General features: G+C 42.8%; 1 protein-coding gene across 4 annotated transcripts in view; it reads right to left on the bottom strand.

The window, feature by feature from the left end:
• Positions 1 to 15,307, bottom strand: part of USF3 (upstream transcription factor family member 3) — a 34,678-nt gene extending 19,371 nt beyond the window's left edge. For 3 of the 4 annotated variants that reach the window (XR_004407508.2, XR_006164910.1, XM_032995619.2), the window contains exon 1: positions 15,207 to 15,302. Coding sequence is in view for 1 of the 4 variants with exons in the window: in XM_032995619.2 (XP_032851510.2) it covers positions 15,207 to 15,254 (48 nt within the window). In the remaining 3 variants the exon portion in view is untranslated. Of the gene's footprint in view, positions 1 to 27; positions 164 to 15,206 lie in introns of all 4 variants that reach the window. The other variant, XM_032995620.2, reaches the window with a different exon arrangement.
• Between the last annotated feature and the right edge of the window lie 471 nt (positions 15,308 to 15,778).

Here is a 15,778-nt window from a genome sequence, read left to right as displayed (position 1 = left end):
CTTCTGCTCATTCTCTCACCAACCAACCTGTTATTGCAACTCTTCCCATGGGCCCTCAGACTCCTCGTGACTTCACCTCTCCCTGGCTCCTCCTGGAAAGCTCATCGGCTTCTTTTAACAGGCTTCGTATCTTTAGGGTATTTTTTTGTTTGTTTTGTTTGTACTGTAAGGAAGTGGGGATGGTTTTTAATATAACTTTCAACACCAAGCAGTTCTTAATGTAAACCAAGCCTACCATTACTGACACTGACCTCAAGAACAAAACAGCCTTATGAACCAGAAAGCCAGCCATCTATAGAGCTCCCAAAGCATGCACTTTAGAAAGGGCTCTATGCACACATCTGTGTGTATGTATGTGTAAAGTTAACAGAAATAATCTGTATCATACCAGAACAGAACTCGGATGCTGTTCTCCAGTCTTTATTCTCTAAAAGGTTAATTGGATGTCGCGCTCTTGTTCTGTAAAGACTCACTGAGGAGAAACATTAGGGCTAATGCTGTTTACCACTCTACCACTTATTTAAGTACTTTCTCTATTCCTGTGAAGACATAGGAAATGGCAAACCATGAAGTAAAGTAAACAGGCAATATCCTGCAAATAGATCCAGCGTGGGGAACTCAAAGTGCCTGAACTTTTCAGGAACGTAATTAAACTCCTCCACCTACACAACAATGTTCACACTTCCATGTTACATCACTCCACTGGGCATTACATCCAGCCTACCTGAAACACAATCACCAGAGACTTCCCTAGCCTATCAACGGGAGCATATCACTTTGTATTTCCCCACAGGCTTTGCCTTTTCCGTTCTCACTGACCATGCTCTGCATAAATTATGAAAAAACTTGACAGTTAACAGAGTCTTTTATTGTGAGAGAAAGCAGTGGTGCAACTTCAGCACTTTTGTTCACTCTTCTAAATTACCTTGTGTTACTTCATCTTAAAATCAGATTTCTTCTTCTTTAAATCCATTTAGCTTAATTCACTAACCATATATATATATTTTTTAATTTATTTTTTAATTTACATAGTAAGACTAGTCCAATTGGTATCTCAGGTCCTCCAAGCCAGTGAAAATTCACAACTTCAAAATCCACGAAAGACAGTTTCTCACCCAAGGCACTACAAGTTTTCCTTCCTGTGCGTAGCTGGTGATGGTCAGTAGTACTTACTCACTTATTCTAGCTGCATTCATTGTATCAGGTGATGATGAAGGGGTTAGCTGGGAGAGTTTAGCAGGTATGCAATTCTGATTATTAGGAAGAAAAAAAAAAAAAAAAAAAAAGAAGTAAATCTGATTAGAGCCCAGCCATCTCTTACACTGTTGGCAACCAGAGAGATGTCCACATATACACTGAGAGACCGAGGTCAGCACACCTCGTTTTAGCAGGTTTTTTTCAGTGGTGTCAAAGCGGCCCAGCAGAATCTATATCCATTAAGGCTACCAGCAAAGACATGAGAAGCAGAGCAGCTAGCCAGTAATGCTAAATTATCACTTATCCATCATTAAGACAATACCTTGTGTATCGGGTAAAATAGCTATCCAAGTGGGCAAAGAGGTCATTTAAGTTAGCGTATACAGTACTGTTTCTGTGTAGTTGGGTAAGGATGTGAGCACAGAGTATGTGGACATAGATCTGGTACAGCAAAGCTCACAAAATTATGCTCAGTAAAAAAGAAGATGCTGGATTGCATCATGTGGCAGTCACATACTCTGTTGCTTCACTTTTCTGCACCTTTTGTAAGGACAGAACTGATGTATCCATTATTGGGCATTACTAAACCATGGCAAGTATGCTGGAAATCCGAGCAAAATGATGAAGTAAGTCTCAGTTTTGGTGAGCTTGGCATTTTTAAAAGACTCATGCATTCACCAAGCAACCATACTTTTTTAATCTTGCAAATTTATAAAACCTCAGAACCAAAGGAGTATTTCTGTATTCCAGTGTATTTAATATAGAAAGCATTGGTGTGAATTCAGATGGCCAGTTACGATGCAAGGCTACAGATAAATCACAACTCTCTGAAGGTAAGGGGTGTAAAAAACCGGCCCACAAACACCCTCCCCCAGAACAGACACAGCTGTTCTGACTCCACCTGCTTCTTCCTGCACACAGTCCAGATCATATCCACAGCCTCAACTTCCCCCCACCCTGAGGCAGAGCACCCGCTTCGTCATCCTGACATGGGCTCTCCATGCTCCTATATTCAACCTGCTTCTGCCCAGGATCGGTTTCCCCTCAGAAAAATTCTTATTCCTAATAGCAGCATCCCTCCCTATCTCCCAAAGTCATGATCTACACAATTTTCCAACTGCCTTACTTCTTTCTCCTCAGCAGATGCCTTGAATGATTCAGCAATACACTGTATACAACATTTGGGAAGACAGGCAAGGCCTGAGTGGAAGTTGTGCTGAAATTTAATAGTTTGTAAACATTTTCTTGATCCTAAGAAAATTCTTTATTACAACATGTCAAAGATTTCCCACTTCTTTCTTCCTCCCTGCCCATTTAAAATCATGTCACTAAGTGTTTCTCCGAGTGATGCCATTCCCTGCACATTTCAAGCCAGATGCCACCACACTGAGTGTATAAGCCTCACAAACTATTAGACATAAACAACTTTAAGTTTCTATTTGATATGCTTCAGTTCTGCTGGGATCTACAGCCCATTTCATATAGAAAACAGGGCCTAGGAATGCAATTAATATTATTTTAACTCCATTTTACTGTGGAATTTGTTTTGGTCAGAAGTTTATCAAGATTCACACAATTCAACCAATGTTTCCCTAAGTGTCTCAAAGCAGTTTTGTGGGACCAATAGGAAAAAAACAAGGCTGCACACATTATCTAATTTACCAGTTAGTTTATTTCAATTTCCGATTTTCTGTCTGAAAAGAGGTGGTTAAGTTTATTAAACAGCACTTGTATATGACTCTGAGGTTTCTACTGCTAAATTGTACCACAAGAAATACAGTGAACTGATTTTTTTTTTTTTCTAGTCTTATTCTGTAAGGACAAAAACCTTTGTATTTTACTTGATGCACCTCAAAACAGTTAGAGCTGGCAACACCAGGGAGGTGGTATTATTCTTAAGAGCTGCTGAAAATATGGGCTCTGCAAATTAGAAAAAAAAAAAAATGCTGCCTAGGTAGAGACCTCTGTGGACTGACAGATAATGTTTATACTGTCTCAATTTCTTCTTCACAGCTGTTGTATCACCAGAGCTTTGGCAATGGGTTTTTCTTTACTCACTCCATCTCAATTAATACTTCTTCACAGAGAGATTCCTTCACTGATTCTCTAAAGCAGACGACATGTATTTGCTTTATAAGCTCAGGGGCAAATGGATTTTAAGTTCACTCGTGAAATACGCGCACTTGACTCAGCTGAAAGCCTTCTGCAGAGAGAACATAGCACATTCCAAATTCTTTAGCCAGATGAAGGAGAAGCAATTAAACATTTTATTTATTTAGCACCAAGGCTCCCTCAAGCTTTATGTAGTTTACAGCTGTTACAATATCAACCTGAAATATCGATTTTAATTTAAATGCAATGTCATCCCCAGAAATGAAAAGATATTGTGTGTTCTAGATATGTAAATTTAATGTAATTTAATCTCCTCTAGAGTTCTGAAAAAAATAGGGTAGAAGATTCAAAAACAAATAATCTTTTTTGGCAACTTATTTTATGAAATATTTTCTTCAAAACATATGCACTCAGCAGATTTAGCTTTTTAAGAAAAAGTTAGTTTATTTTTTTTGATATTAACTTTTCACTCTTTATTTAGGAAGTGTTTCCAACCTTAATATTAATTTTATAAGAAAATAATTCTTCCAATCTGTTATCTTTGGCTGTACAAACCAATCTTCCTCAAAGTAATAAAGCTACTCCATTTCTCTTTGTGAGGCAGAAAGAATCTTTTTAATATGCAACCATGCATATTCTGTAAAACTACCAGCAGTCCAAATCTTTCTTCCTCTTAAAATATTTCAGCAAGCTTATGCTGTTACATTGCTACAATTTCGCAGTTCTTACTAGTTTTGTACACCTCATAGTTAGCCATATAATTATGTAATCATGTAGTTGGCTGCAAACTAAGATCAGTTCCAAGGCATAGATAATAACTACTCAAATGCGAATCTTTTTCCTGCAAGACAGTGTCCTCTTCATTTGAGTGACTGCTGGGACTGCCTTTTCCCGTCTTCCATGCATGTTTTACAACAAGTCCTGATTCAAACAGGGACTTAATCCAAGCTTTTAATCACAAGCAGAGTGCCCCTGAGATTAAAAAGACACAATTTGCTGCCTTTTCTTTATTCCCCCTTGAAACAATTCTATTCCAATTTTGCATTTACCTAACAAAACGACTGCAGGAAATTAAACTCGAAAGTTTACATTTGTGATTTTTACCTACATAAACCAACTACTTTTGTTTGTAAAAGTAACCTGTTAAGACTACTGTACAGGAAATTGAAAAGGACTGTTTTTCCTGATAAGGGTAAAAATCCCTTTGATATCTTTCAGTTTGGTTTCTGAAAAAAACAAGGTTTTCTTGTTACTGCACCATGTCTCTTCATCCACCCACTCACAACAACAGCTGGGCCCACAGACAGACCTAAATGAAACCTCTCAAAGAAATGAAGTTCCCAGATGTTTACAAAAACCTGCAACTGAGCAGAGGAGGAGTGAGGTCAGTGGTGACACGGTACTGCTTGGATCTGTGACCAGCTCCATAGCACGTTTGCACTGGCTGAGCAGCTGGTGTCAGACTGGTCACAACATGCACCACCTTTTGCTGGGGAAGATGTACGAAGGATTAAAGGGCAGGAGAGTGCCATCTCTACTTTTCACAAAATACACATTCTCGATGCAAACCAGCTGACAGTTTCCTAGGGCAACCAGAGTATTCCCAGAGCTTCTGCAAAAGTTAGGAAAAGAAAAGCATTGGAAATAAGCTAAAACTTGTTACACAAGCCACTTTTTTTTTTTTTTTCCCAAGGCGTCTGCAAATAACAACAGATGGAAAAAAATCCCTGTTTTTAGTATTTTTTTCTTTACCTCTTTTGTTTGTACCATCTAAACTCAAATACATTGGTGTTTTTCTTCCTGATGACTAAAAGTAATAAAGTTTACGTGTTCTTAACAGCCTTACTGAAGAGAACTACAAAGAAAACTTCCTATATTTTTTTGTTAAGAGCACTGGAGGAAGAAGCAGGGTTATCACTCAAGTGATAATCCCCCATATCTACATTCACTTTTGTTTTCATTTATAATTTTCATAATATTAAAGACATAATTGCTTGTGATCATTTACTAACATGCAGTTTCAGGACAGCACAGCTGCAGGGACATCCTGAGAAATCCTGACCGGATCTGCTTAAGAAACTTCAGGAAAAAACCAAACTTCTCTATTCATCATCTAAATATCCATCTCTCATGTTTATTCTTCTTGCTCTACTGTTGTTGCCCCTCAAGACTTCCAAGGTTAGTATGGCCTCACTTACTTTTAAACCTAAGAGGAGGTGCAGAGAGAGAGAGAGGGAGATCATACCAACTGAACCAAGACTCTTACTTGCTGATGAAGTTCTGAAAACTATTTAAGGAGACGTATCTCTGGACATTTTGCATCCCAATGTGAGCTGCTGCCACCCTCACACATTGTGTGGATGATCTTGGTACTAAGAAGAGACTGAAACAGCACACAGTGCTAGTAAAGGAAGATGCTTATGTGAACTATCTCATGAGATCTGGATGAACTGCTATATGGAAGCAGGCATTTGGGCGTTAAAGAGTTGTAATTACACAATCAGTGCACAAGCTAGAATCACAAAGACCAGAGCTGTCATCTGAAGGAGTGTCCTCAGCTACTTTAGATCAAAATAAGGGGAACATTACTCTTTAGGAAATCAGAAAACAGTGACCAAGGCAATCCTCACTATTCCCATGTTCTTCATGTATTTTGTTAAGATTCACAAGTTACCACATGCCAATTTCATGAAGGAAGTGCGAAAGTATAACGAATGTATCTAAAATGCAAGATAGCATTAATCTCCCTAGTTTTCAATGTTCGGTGATCTCCAGACCACTTCAAAATAGAAAATTATTTTCAAATAGAAGATAGATATCTAATTAAGCTATGCTTGACAAATGAGTCAAAAAGTCTGTTCTGATGGTGAAAGCTAAGTGGATAGAAAGTGGGTTGCAGACAACTTCCTCCTAGAACAGGTCAGCATCTCTATGTGGGTTGGGTTACCTCTATTAGATGACAAAGATTGCCTGTAGCACAGCTGAGGGTGTGTGTGTTCCCACTTTGGTGCAAGAGTATCTGTTGGTGAGCCAAACCTTGTTGTCAGCACGTTGTCTAAACAACAAATAATTTATTTTTCCTGAAAAAAGCTGTAACATGTAAATCATCATGGTCTCTGAATACTGAGACCAAGATGATTATTTATAACTAAGCCATCCACATATGAAAGCTGTGTTTGAAACACCAAAGGTCCGACTGGACAAATGTAGAACCTACAATTTCGGCAAGAGCCAGTCTAATTCTGCTTTCTGATGTGACCTTATCTCCAAATTAAATCTCTAGTCAATGAACAGTACTTCATCACAGGGCTTAATAACCAATTTAGAATCAAATCATAAAAACTTTCATTTTGGCCAGAATATTGTTCTCTGCTTTGTGTTTTGGTTTTAACCTGAGCTGGTTTTTGTTCTGCAACTACAAAGGATGATCACATAGTCTGTTTATAAAATTGCATAAGATATTGAAGAGGTATCAAGTGATTCTCTGATAGCTACACCAGACGCAACACATGGTAAACCGACTTGCTGTTCTCTCCTGAGGACCCTAACTAGCAAGCAGTGCAAAATATCCTAGAACTGAAATGTGCAGGGCATCCAGAGAGTTCATGTGTCAATTTTTTAAATTCATCTTTTCAGATGTAAATCATTAAGTACAAAGGATTACACAGTCAAGATCTTGAATAATTTATAGGCTTGAGAAATCTGACACAAACTAAGAACACGTCAAGGGTTCACGATACAGGAAGTAGTATTGTATGGGTCTTCACTACAAAGCTCCTTTACAACATGGAGATCCATCCTGAGATTTGGTTACAAACACTCACCTTCCAGAGTAAAGGATTTCCCCATCAATATTAATGGCACTAAAGGCAAAAATGGATGAGGTAAAAGATACCAAAAAACAGTATTGCAGTTTTAATGTACTACCTGATCAAACTTACTCCCCCACTCCACTGTTAAGACACACAATTTCTAAGTACACTGACTTTATAAGAATTAGTTCATGAAGCTTCCCTTAAACTTTCAGAATCATGGAGACTGGCAACTGTATGAAAGCTTTCCCCAAAGCCAACAAAACCAAACATAAACCCCACAACTTTGCAACGTACATTTCATTCCAGACTTCTCACAAAAGGTTTTAGCAGGCTCAAAGAAGGCTCCCTCTCCTTCACAACCTCAATGCTAGTTTGCACCTTTGCTCTTCAGAGTTTTTTGTATATAAAGTGGGTCCACTGTGCAAATGCTTCAGTTGCAGGAGTAAAGGACTCATCTTGTGATCTGGATATTTGACAGTTTTGAATACTGGCAGGAATAAAGCTGAAAAGTGTTTTAAATTAGATTTAACAGAGAGGTCCAAACTAAAGATACTTGAGCCCAGGTGACCAGCGAAAGCAGGCGTGTTTTCTTAACACTTCCAAAGATGAAATTTAAAAGCAAGATCAATGTATGTTAGACACCAGAAAATGAAACCACTAGGTTAAAATTCATAGGAAACCAGAAATCATTCATTCTACCAATTTAGGAACTACTTATTTAGCTTAGGAGAATTACTGTACATGGGCTATCGAGGGGTAAATAAGCAGTTCTGAAAGCACTAGAAAAAGCAAGTAAGTCTACTGTAGAAATTTAGCACTGACAAAGGAGCAAAAACTAAAACCAGATTTCCAACTTACTACTTTGCTGAGCTCTGAAAGGAATGGGTAAAGAAAAAGGACATACTAATATCATGATCCTGCAAGCTTTAATTCATTAGAAACTCATTCTATAAAATTGAAATGCCTTACCTCCATCTTCTTTTTCTATCTCTGTCTGAAATCACCTCCCTATTGTCACTCAAGACTGACTTGGCAAGAATATCTTGAAGTGAAACTAGAAGGAGAGCTCCATTGCATTCCTTAGCAAAGGATAGTTCAAACAGTTAATTTTTCCAAGTTAAAAAGCACATGGTCTTCCCATCCTCTCCCAGAATAAAACTGAAAAACCACAGACAAAGCAAGTAAAATGGACTGTAAAGCCTCTTGAGACAATTTACAGGTGGGATTCTCTATAACTTGCCAATCACAGAAAGTATGAAACACAACCTTGACATACACCACTGCTTCAGATAAAGGCAACACTTAATAGTCCAAATCATCAGATGTTGAGACTGTGCATCACTTTTGGTTACAGACTTAAACAAAAACAAACCCAAGAAGCCTTCAACTCTTCCTCACTTTCATTTAAGTGAACACAAACACCAGCTAAGTACCTGACAACTACCTCCAACAGAAGTTCTGAACTTGAGCCATGGAGAGTTAGACAGAAAGAAAGGGTGCGCAAGGGTTACGGGCACCATTGGTTAGAGGCTCAAAGGGCAGAGCTGCAGCCCCCAGATAATATTGCAGAGCAAGGAAACTGCAACTCAGAAGTACAGAGCACATGCACGCTGACTGAATGCATGCAAATACTATACCAAATAGAAATCATCACAATTTTTTTATAGTTTGGATACAAATGGTAACTGCTGCAGTTGTAACTAAAGACAGTGATGACAGACCAATGGTCATGTAGGCAAGATGCAATTACAGCACTATAAATATTAACTTTTTTAGTTTTATGCGCTCTTCTGAGAGTTTCTTAGGTTCTGAAGTAGGTTACGGTATTACAGATTCACAGAATGGTTGAGGTTGGAAGGGACTTCTGGAGGTCATCTGTTCCAACCTCCCTCTGCTCCAGCTGGGGCATACAGAGCCAGTTGCCCAAGACCATGTCCAGACAGCTTTTGAGTACCTCCAAGGATGGAGACTCCATGACCTCCCGGCGCAACCTTTTCCAGTGCTCGGTCCCCTCACAGTAAGGGTTTCCTGATGTTCAGATGGAGCCTCTTGTATTTCAGTTTGTGCCCACTGCCTCTGGTGCTGTCACTGGGCACCACTGAAAAGAGCCTGACTCCAATCCTCTTCACACCCTTCCTTCAGAAATTTATATACATTAACAACATCCACCCCTCCCAAGCCTTCTCTTCTCCAGGCTGAACAGTTCCAGCTCCCTCAGCCTCTCCTCAGTTGAGAGATGCTCCAGCACCTTAATCACCTTTGTAGCCCTTTGTTGGACTCTCCCCAGTATGGCCATGTCTCTCTTGTCCTGGGGAACCCAGAACTGGCCACAGGAATCCAGGTGTGGCCTCACTAGTGCTGAGCCACTGGAAGAATCACCTTCCTTGACCTGCTGGCAATACTTTTTCTAACGCAGCCCAGGATACCACTCACCACCTTTGCCATAAGGGCACATTGTTGTTTCATGTTCAACTTGGTGTCCACCAGGACCCTCGGGTCCTTTTTTGCAAAGCTGCTTTTCAGCTGGGTGGCCCCCAGGATATACTGGTGCATGGGGTTGTTCTTCCCCAGGTGGAGGACTTTGACCTTACCCTTGTTGAACTGCACGAGGTTCCTGTCAGCCCATTTCTCCGGGCTGTCAAGGTCCTTCTGGATGGCAGCACAACCCTCTGGTGTACCAGCCACTCCTCTCAGTTTGGTATCATCAGCAAATTTGCTGACGGCCCACTCTGTCCCATCATTCAGATCATTAATGAAGATGTTAAACAGGACTGGACCCAAAACTGACTGCTGGGGTACCTGGCTAGTTACTGGCCTCCAACTAGACTTTGTGTCACTGATCACCACCCTCTGGGCCCAGACATTCAACCTAATTTTCCTTATGTTGAGATGTAAGCTACACAGAGTTCTGAAAGGTAACTAACAGTTGAAATCTAACTCATTGCAAAATAAATTTTTTTGCTTGTATTAATTATCAAATCTGAATGCTAACGGAGTCAATGAGTTACACTGCAACATATGCTGAACTAGCTACCTAACTATCCTTAGTAACAAATTGACCTCATAGCAGTAATAGGAAAATCTATAAGATGGTTACCTTTCCCTACTGTTCTACCTGCTCCAGAATAATGCCGAGAAATGTAGCCTCTCCCTCACTTCACTGGCACTCACACAGGAAGCCAGACAAGAACGTTACTTCAACTGAAAATTTACTCTGCAAAAGAATTGCAAAGACACCCCCCCCACTCCCAAACAAGTACACTGAAACTGCTTTTGTTGGTACAGGAGTGCTTCTTGGGGTGGCAGCACTGGTTTAATGCTTATGGAACTATGACCCAATATGATGTCAAAACTAGTTAAACTTCTCCAATCACACAGGAAGTCTGAGAATTTACAAGTGAGAGACTTACATAGAAGAACCAAGCACTTGAATTATAGATAACTAATATTTAAACAGCACCTCTGAATATTACAGATCCTCTAGTAGTAAAAAAAATGAAATGGTGTTCCTTCTCTTGTTGCTGATTTGGAGTTGCTCAGTGTTAGACTAGCACCATTATTTGGCACTTACTCATTATTGTAGTAAATGAGTAAGAAGACCTGTAGTACAGAGCAAAAGTCAATTTCCACCCCATCCAAGATTTGTGTTCCATTTCTAGGTAACAACTTCACTGATGCATGAAAGCAAAGCAGAATCCAACTTCAAAGGTTGAAGGCTGGCATGAATTAAGCGTCCCTTAAGCCAACCACTCATTACAGACTACAGATGCAGGCAGACACCCCAAATGGACATTATTTTCACTTTAAACTTCAGATACATGAAGGAGAAACAAAGCTTTAGAAAGTTAAGCTCTCTTCTTCCCATAACACCTCCACACTACTTTTAATAGTGTCAGCAGCCTAAATAACAAATAATTTTCTCTTGGCACTGCTTACCACATCAATGACTTTCAGATCACAAGACCTGAGAAACCTACGTTTAGACCTAAAAGTTAATGGATCCATACTCCGATCAGTCCAGCCGCACTAGAGATGGACCACAAAGAACCCATTTTGGTATCAGAGTACTGGCATAATTGAGATGTGCTTTTAGATGGCATTGCTCTCACTTCATGGCCTTCATCTCAGTCAATTAACCTGACAGAAGTTCAGGTAACTGGGTGAGAAAGGCACTTGTTAACAGGAAGCCTGAAACATTTTTAACAGTCTACTACTTTCTTATCTGAATCACAGTGGCACACAGCGTGGCTGATGTTAAGAGACTGCTATCTTATGTCATGGTTGCAAAACTCACTCATTCACCTTAAGAGACTAATGCCACAGCTTTTCATACAGGAAAGAAACTTAGTTTACACACAATTTGTTGATCCTGTGCACACACCACTTTCATGCTTATTCAGAGCATGGCAAGAGTGCAGCACTGGTAAGGTCAAACCAAAGTATACTTTGGACACACAATATGCACATATAAAAGCTGGAATTGTATTTTAACAAGCAAGTTAGGTTAGCACTATATAAACTGGACACTGCACAACGTTTCTTAATCAGGCAGTTGTGACCTTTACATGTTTTACGTCAATCTGAAACAAAGGAAGCCCTACTGCTCAACCATTCAATCTGAGATATTTTCACTCGACTTTCCAGAACACACACACACACACACACACACCATTCACATTATGATTGATACCCTTCAGAATAGGAAAACGTGTTTCTGAGGGACTTAACTTCAATAAAGGAGTCACAAACATGACAGAGATGAAGAATGCTAGAACAGGAACTAAGTTATAAAGTGACTGGTAGTACTAAGGGCGAGCAGTCCTTCAGGCTGAAGACAAGTATAATGCTGCTTCAGAAGTGTGAGAATGATAACTGGCCCGTTACAAAATGATTAGGAGCATTACAGCTGTCAGATGCTATGCACGCACACATTTTACATATCTGTTTTCATTTTAAAACATAGTTTGTACACACAGCTAACCATACATCTCCGCTGGAGTTTTGATAATCAGGGACAATACTCAATATTGATTCAACAAGACTGAAAACTGTCTCAGCTGAAACACTGTGCTGTGACATTTACTCACTATCCTTCAAAGTGGCATAGACCTCATGATATTTTTTACAAGTTCTTACGATGCAAACAACTATGATTCATTGAGAATACCTTCATATCAAGTGCTACGCTACTTATACCTTCCCTCAGTCACATGTTATTTGCAAAGTTATTTTTAAGACCATCTTGAATCCAAAGACTTATTACAAAAACACCAGCATTACTGTATAAAACTTAAAACAGAATGGTTCCTGTCAAATCCAGCACGTCCCAGCCCTTGACTTCCTTACCTATTTATTTTTTTTCTTCAACCCATACATTGTATTACTTCACAACCAAGCTGGATACACTTGGTTACAAAGTCACACAACTTATGCCAACCCACTTTGCAAATTAAAAGCATGCTTGAATATTTGGAACGGCACCATTCCAAATATATTTGTTGCCTAATTCATTATACTTCAGTATCTGGAAGCTGGAGGTGCTCATTTGATTTCAGCATACAGGGGAGAAAAAAACACCACCAACAACAAAACAACCCACATAAAAGTAGCTCTTTAATTCCTCCCTTTAAAAAAGTCGGAGGCGTACTCTACGTTCACCCAAGAAGAGACAAGGTGAAAAGCAGCTGGGGTAGGTCAGACAGCAATGTCAGGAGAACACGTACACGGCATTTTTGCCTTCTTGTTCATCAGATGTCTTTAGAATTTCAGACTATGACTAAACTTCAGCTACAAAGGCAGTCTGCAATGCACACGGCAGGCACATGCCAGGCACACATCACAGTGCCACTTGAGTGACAGTCACTTCAGTCTGTCCCCGGTCAGCTCCTGGGAACACTGCTTAGAAAACCAGGAATCAAAGCAGCAAAGCCGCCATCAAGCACTTACATCCTAATCCTCAATTTGAAGTTCTCAGACTCCCCCACAATCCACCACCATTTTTCATCTACTCCATTAAAATCTTCCCATTTATCCATAACCTAAGGGAATAAGTAATATCCAAATACTTCAAAGTTTGCAACATTTGCGTACTGCTTCACATACCTGATGTTATTTAAAATATATGCATCTTAAAATCATGATCACAACATGAGCATTTTCTAAGCTTATTTCCCATTCAGTGACAAAAGTATTTTCAGTTGTCAGATCTATTTCACCCCAAAATGTATCTATGAATTATTATTATCATCACACTAATTGGAAGTAAAAATTAAAAATTCTAAATCCTTATAACTGTTTCCCCCAGGAAGTTTCTTCCTTCTTATTTGTCTGATAACTGCATACAATTCACGAGTGACAAATGATACTCTGCAGTTTAAGTGCTATGTAACGCAATCACATAAATAAGATCGTCCCAGTGCATTGTATATTAAAAAGCAAAGCTAAAACCATGCTTCCACACCAAGCTACTACACTACCTGAGCTCTGAATGCTTAACTGTGCAATCGCTACATTATTTTTGTTAAAGGTATTTAATAATCATCGTATGTCTGGGTGGAGTCTGACAGAAGGCCAAGCTACAATGTGAAAAGCAAAAATAAAGATTTTCTATGTACTTATTGCCAGTGACTCAACACACCACTATTCTCTTCTTTTTCACCTTACTTCCACCTTCTCCCTACAAACTTCCCTGGACAAACGGCATTGTGTGGTGCAGCGGTGTTCAGCTGGGTGTGTATGCTGATCAGTTCACCCGTGCTGTCTGTCACAAGGCGCTGGATTCTAGGTGCCCTGCCCTTAGTGTGAGCAATAACCGTGAACTTCTGCAGTTGCCAAATGGTGATTTCCATGAAACTCAAAGGCTTCAATCTCTTTAAGACCTCTGTCGCTGGCAAATTTGATTGAAATCGTCAGGAGAGCTAAAATTACTAGGTGGAGAAGGAACAGACAGAGTGCATCCATAAGCCTTTTTACTTGGGAGACCAAGCTGAAAACACACACAGCAGGAAAAGTTAGTTTCCAGGGACCTAATTCTAAATAAAAAAGCTGAACTTTTACACTGTACTCTGAAGCTGCCCAACTTCCAGGTTGAGATGTCATACAACAAGAGCACGCAGAGGTGATGCTTAGCACATTTCCTATCCTGGATTATGCTGAAAAGATGTCACGGTTGAGAAGCCGTGCCCACGGTTTGTTCTCTCCAGAGCTAACTTTCTGAAGAGCCATTTATGGTCAATTGCCTCAGATCATCGAGATTTCAAAAGGATAAAAACACCCCAACCTCCAAAACCCGGGTGCCCTCATCGTTACGCTTTCCCCAATCACACGCACCAGCACTCCGAGACCTCACCCACGCGGGGCAGGGGAGGGGGGGAGGCCGACGCTCGCAACCGCAGCGGCAAAACTTCTGCGGAGCAAAAGCCCGGCGGCCGCCGCCACCACGGCGGTGCCCGCAGCAGCACCCGCGCCACAGAAGGGCCGCCCGCACCCTCCCGCCGCCTCCCCGCGGCGCGGGGCAGGGGCTGCACCGCTCCGGCCTGTTCGGGCTCCGCAGTCCCCACCCGAGCGGGGCCCGAGGCCCCCCGCGGGGAGGCCGGGCCGGGCCGGGCCGGGCGCACCTGGGCAACCCGAGCGGCCCGGGCAGACAAAGGGCCGCCGGCCGCCCCCCACGGCGCAGTCGCCACCGGCGTCCCAAGGCGTAACGGGCGGGGAGCGGCCCCCGGCCCCCCCGCGGCGGCGGCGGCGGCGGCTCCTGGCGGTGATGGCGGGGAAGCGGGGGGGGGGGCGCGGCCCCGCCGTCGCCACGGCGACAGGGCCGAAGCCCCGCGCGCGCGGCGGGCGCCCTCCGCCAACTGCCTCCTGGTGGCAACGGTCGCCGCGGGGGAGGGGAGGGAGGGGCCGGCCGCGGGACCACCGGCAGCCCCGGCCCGCGCCCCCCTCACCCCCGGCCTCGCTGCTGCGCCCCGGCCCGGCCCGGCCCGGCCCGCCCCTCCTCCTCCTCCTCCTCCTCCCCGCTCCCGCTCCCCAGGCTCCGCTCGGAGCGCAGGCAGCGGGCCCACCCCCGCGGCAGCGCCCGGCACTCACAGCGGGGCTGGGCGGGCTGAGCAGCGGCAGCCCCACCGCGGGGACCATCCTCCGAGCGGACACCCCGTGCCAAGCGCTCCGCCGCTGCCTCCACTCCAATCCCACACACCGCCCCTCCCGCGCAGCCCACCCTGCTGCTCGCACGCTCGGCGCAGAATGGCCAATCCGAGCGCACGGATTGAGCCCCCGAGGCCAATCAAGCAGGCCGGGACCGGGAAGGCGTTGCTCGCCGCAACTGGGCGGTGCGAGGCCGGCACGGACCAATCGGCACCAGAAACATTGGCGGTACCGCCCAATCAAGCGCCGGAGAGATGGAGACTGGCGTGCGAACCGTCAACAAGTTAAGGTGGCCGAAACAGGAACTGCCGGAGACCGGCACCTCAGTCGGCCAATGAGAAGAGCGGAAAGGGCAGACCGGAGGGGAGGGAGGCGCGGGGAAAAAAATCCTTAAAGGGGAAGCGGCGGCTGCCGTGCTCCGTGTCGTGCCGCCGTTACCTCGGCGCCGGTTTAAACCGCCTCTCCCCGCACCGGCTGGCAGCCCCCGCCGCGGGGTCCTACCCCGGGCCGCAGCC

Source organism: Tyto alba, unplaced genomic scaffold (assembly GCF_018691265.1).
Source record: "Tyto alba isolate M040663 unplaced genomic scaffold, T.alba_DEE_v4.0 Super-Scaffold_14, whole genome shotgun sequence".
In the NCBI taxonomy this organism is placed as follows: Eukaryota; Metazoa; Chordata; class Aves; order Strigiformes; family Tytonidae; genus Tyto; species Tyto alba.
The sequence above is the reverse complement of the archived record's forward strand: the minus strand, read 5'-3'. Positions and strand labels throughout refer to the sequence as shown.